The sequence below is a fragment of the Chrysochloris asiatica genome, unplaced genomic scaffold (genome assembly GCF_000296735.1).
Source record: "Chrysochloris asiatica unplaced genomic scaffold, ChrAsi1.0 scaffold00030, whole genome shotgun sequence".
Lineage (NCBI taxonomy): Eukaryota > Metazoa > Chordata > Mammalia > Afrosoricida > Chrysochloridae > Chrysochloris > Chrysochloris asiatica.
The window spans coordinates 1,426,075-1,428,575 of record NW_006408548.1 but is presented as its reverse complement, the minus strand read 5'-3'; the positions used below and the strand labels follow the sequence as shown (position 1 = coordinate 1,428,575).

General features: G+C 37.0%; 1 protein-coding gene across 1 annotated transcript in view; it reads right to left on the bottom strand.

The window, feature by feature from the left end:
- Positions 1 to 223: 223 nt before the first annotated feature.
- Positions 224 to 2,501, bottom strand: part of RAD18 (RAD18 homolog (S. cerevisiae)) — a 152,655-nt gene continuing 150,377 nt past the window's right edge. Inside the window, exon 13 of the mRNA XM_006851574.1 lies at positions 224 to 326. Coding sequence (XP_006851636.1) covers positions 224 to 326 — 103 coding nt within the window. The remainder of the gene's footprint in view (positions 327 to 2,501) is intronic.

The following is a 2,501-nucleotide window of genomic DNA, read 5'->3' as shown; positions in this document are numbered from 1 at the left end:
AATCTGTAAGGCTGGTGAAGATGAATATTTCAGGGAGAGATGCTTTGGAAGTATGAGGTAACTGACCAAGCGAAGATATTTTGTTAAAAAAAACATTCTGGAAAGCCAGAAAAGAATGAAAACCAGTTAACAGTAATACTTAGAATTTAACACTTTTTCTTAAGCATTTAAAAATACGCACTCTGTATGGAACACAAGTACTGGAAGTGAGCAACAGCCCACATTAATTCCTATTATGCTTCTTTCTTGGTTCAGTCTCAGCCTTCGGAGCTGCTCTTTTGCGGCGGTTCTCTCGTGGGCTTATTTCTGTGCCTGGAAGGTCACTTCTGCAAACAGAAAAAGAAAATCGCATCTTAGAAAGCCATGATCATTATTCTACAGATTCAAGTTTACAAGTGCTTTTAGAAATATTTATTTAAACCTCAAAATTGCTCTGTGCTCTATGGACACACAATATTATTCTAACTTTATGAGAAATGAGAAAACAGTGAATTAGCAAAAGAGGATCGTAAGTGACAGAGCCAAAATCTGATTTTTCTCTTCTGAATCAAATTCCAGTACAGTTTGACACTTCTGCTTAGTATGCAGAAAGCTGCAAAACATGACATAGCTCTTATCTGAAAAAAAAACCGGAATAATCTAACAAATTTATAACTTTTGTGGTGTCTTGTTGTCAGAGACCTGAAGTTGTAATGAAACCGTAGAAAATAAAATTCCAAAGAAAGGTAAGGCTCTCCCAGAAGAAATGGGCACACAAATTCTCTCTTTGGTTGAGGGTGGGTTTAGAAAAAGATCCACGAAAAATTTTAATGAGGTCTTAAGGAGCTCTGGTAGCGTAGTGGTTATGAATCGGGCTGCGAACCTCAAGGTCAGCAGTTCGAAACTACCAGCTGTTCCGCGGGAGAAAGATGAGGCTTTCTGCTCCCATAAAGATTTACAGCCTCGGAAATCCTGTATAGGGTTGCTATGAGTCGGAACTGACTCCACGGCACAGAACAACAAGAAGTATGTACTTAAACACACCAATGATCATAAATTGAGTAGCAAAGATACAACTGTATGCTATCTACACCTAAACCCATATAAATATATTAAAACTGATGAGTGTTGAGCTATTGCCCTAAAGAGGTTAGCCTGCCACAGCTTCATAGATACTGGCAGAAGACACAGGACTCCTGGGGAAGGGGAAGGGTAGTTTGTCATTATTCACAATCATAACTATAGCCAGAACCCTTGTCCATAACTGATGGCAATATAAAATATTTCAGTGGCTGTGGAAAATAATGTGGCAGTTCCTTAAAAAATTAAACATAATATTAACATGTGATCCAGCAATTCCATTCCTAATTATATGTCTAAAAGAAGTGAAAGTATCCAATCAAACAGATTCATGTACACCAATGTTATTCACTACAGTCAAAAGGGGAAACAACCAGCAGATGAACGTATTAACAAAACAAAATATACACATACAGTGAGTACTAATTATTCAGCTACATAGAGAAATAAAATTCTGATACATGCCACCACATGGATGCACTTTGAAAACATGATGTTAAGGTAAACACATGTCAACACAAAAGAGGACACATTGTATGATACCATTTATATGAAATATATGTTGTTAAGTGCTATAGAATCAGTTCCTATTCATAGCGACCCTGTATAGGGTTTTTAAGGAGTGGCTGGAGGGTTTGAACTGCTAACCTTGCAGTTAGCACAAGATAAACAGATAAACTCATTATCTATTTAGAATAGATAAAAACCTATCAAGACAAATAATTAGTGGTTAGCAGGGCTGAGGAAGGGGACAGTAGTCTGAAAACAAAACCTCTTATAAATGAACAGCTAAACCCGAAGAATTTTACTGATTACAATCCAAAGCCAAGTCCATTTGAGCTTATTCCAACGCATAACAACCCTATTAAGACAGAATTGTCCACTAGGGTTTTCAAAGTTGTGGATCTTTACGGACACAGACTGTAACACATCTTTCTTTCACAGACAGGCTGACAGGTTTGAATCACTAACCCTTTGGTTAGCAGAGAGTGCTTCAACCACTGTTCCATCTGGGCTCCTTTACTGATCATACTTAATATATAATAATATACACTTTTCACTTTGGATTCTTAATTTTCTTTTTCCTTCTATAACATACACACAGGCAAACCTCATTTTATTATATTTCACTTTACTGTGTTACACAGATTGATAAAAGCGGGTGATAACCCTGTAGCAAGCAACTCCATCAGCATCATTTTTCCAACTCTCACAAAGCTCCAAACTTTCTCATGCTGCTAGTGCACCCTTGGCAGACAGCAGTATAGTATAGACACAACATTTCTAGGTACTGGAGAACAAAAACGGTGTGCGAATAGCTATATTACAATATACGCTTCATTGCACTGGTCTGGAACTAACCTTGGAACATCTGAGGTATGCTTACACTTGCCTTCATATGATGAAATGAAAAAGTAGAATTATTTTTAATAATAATATTA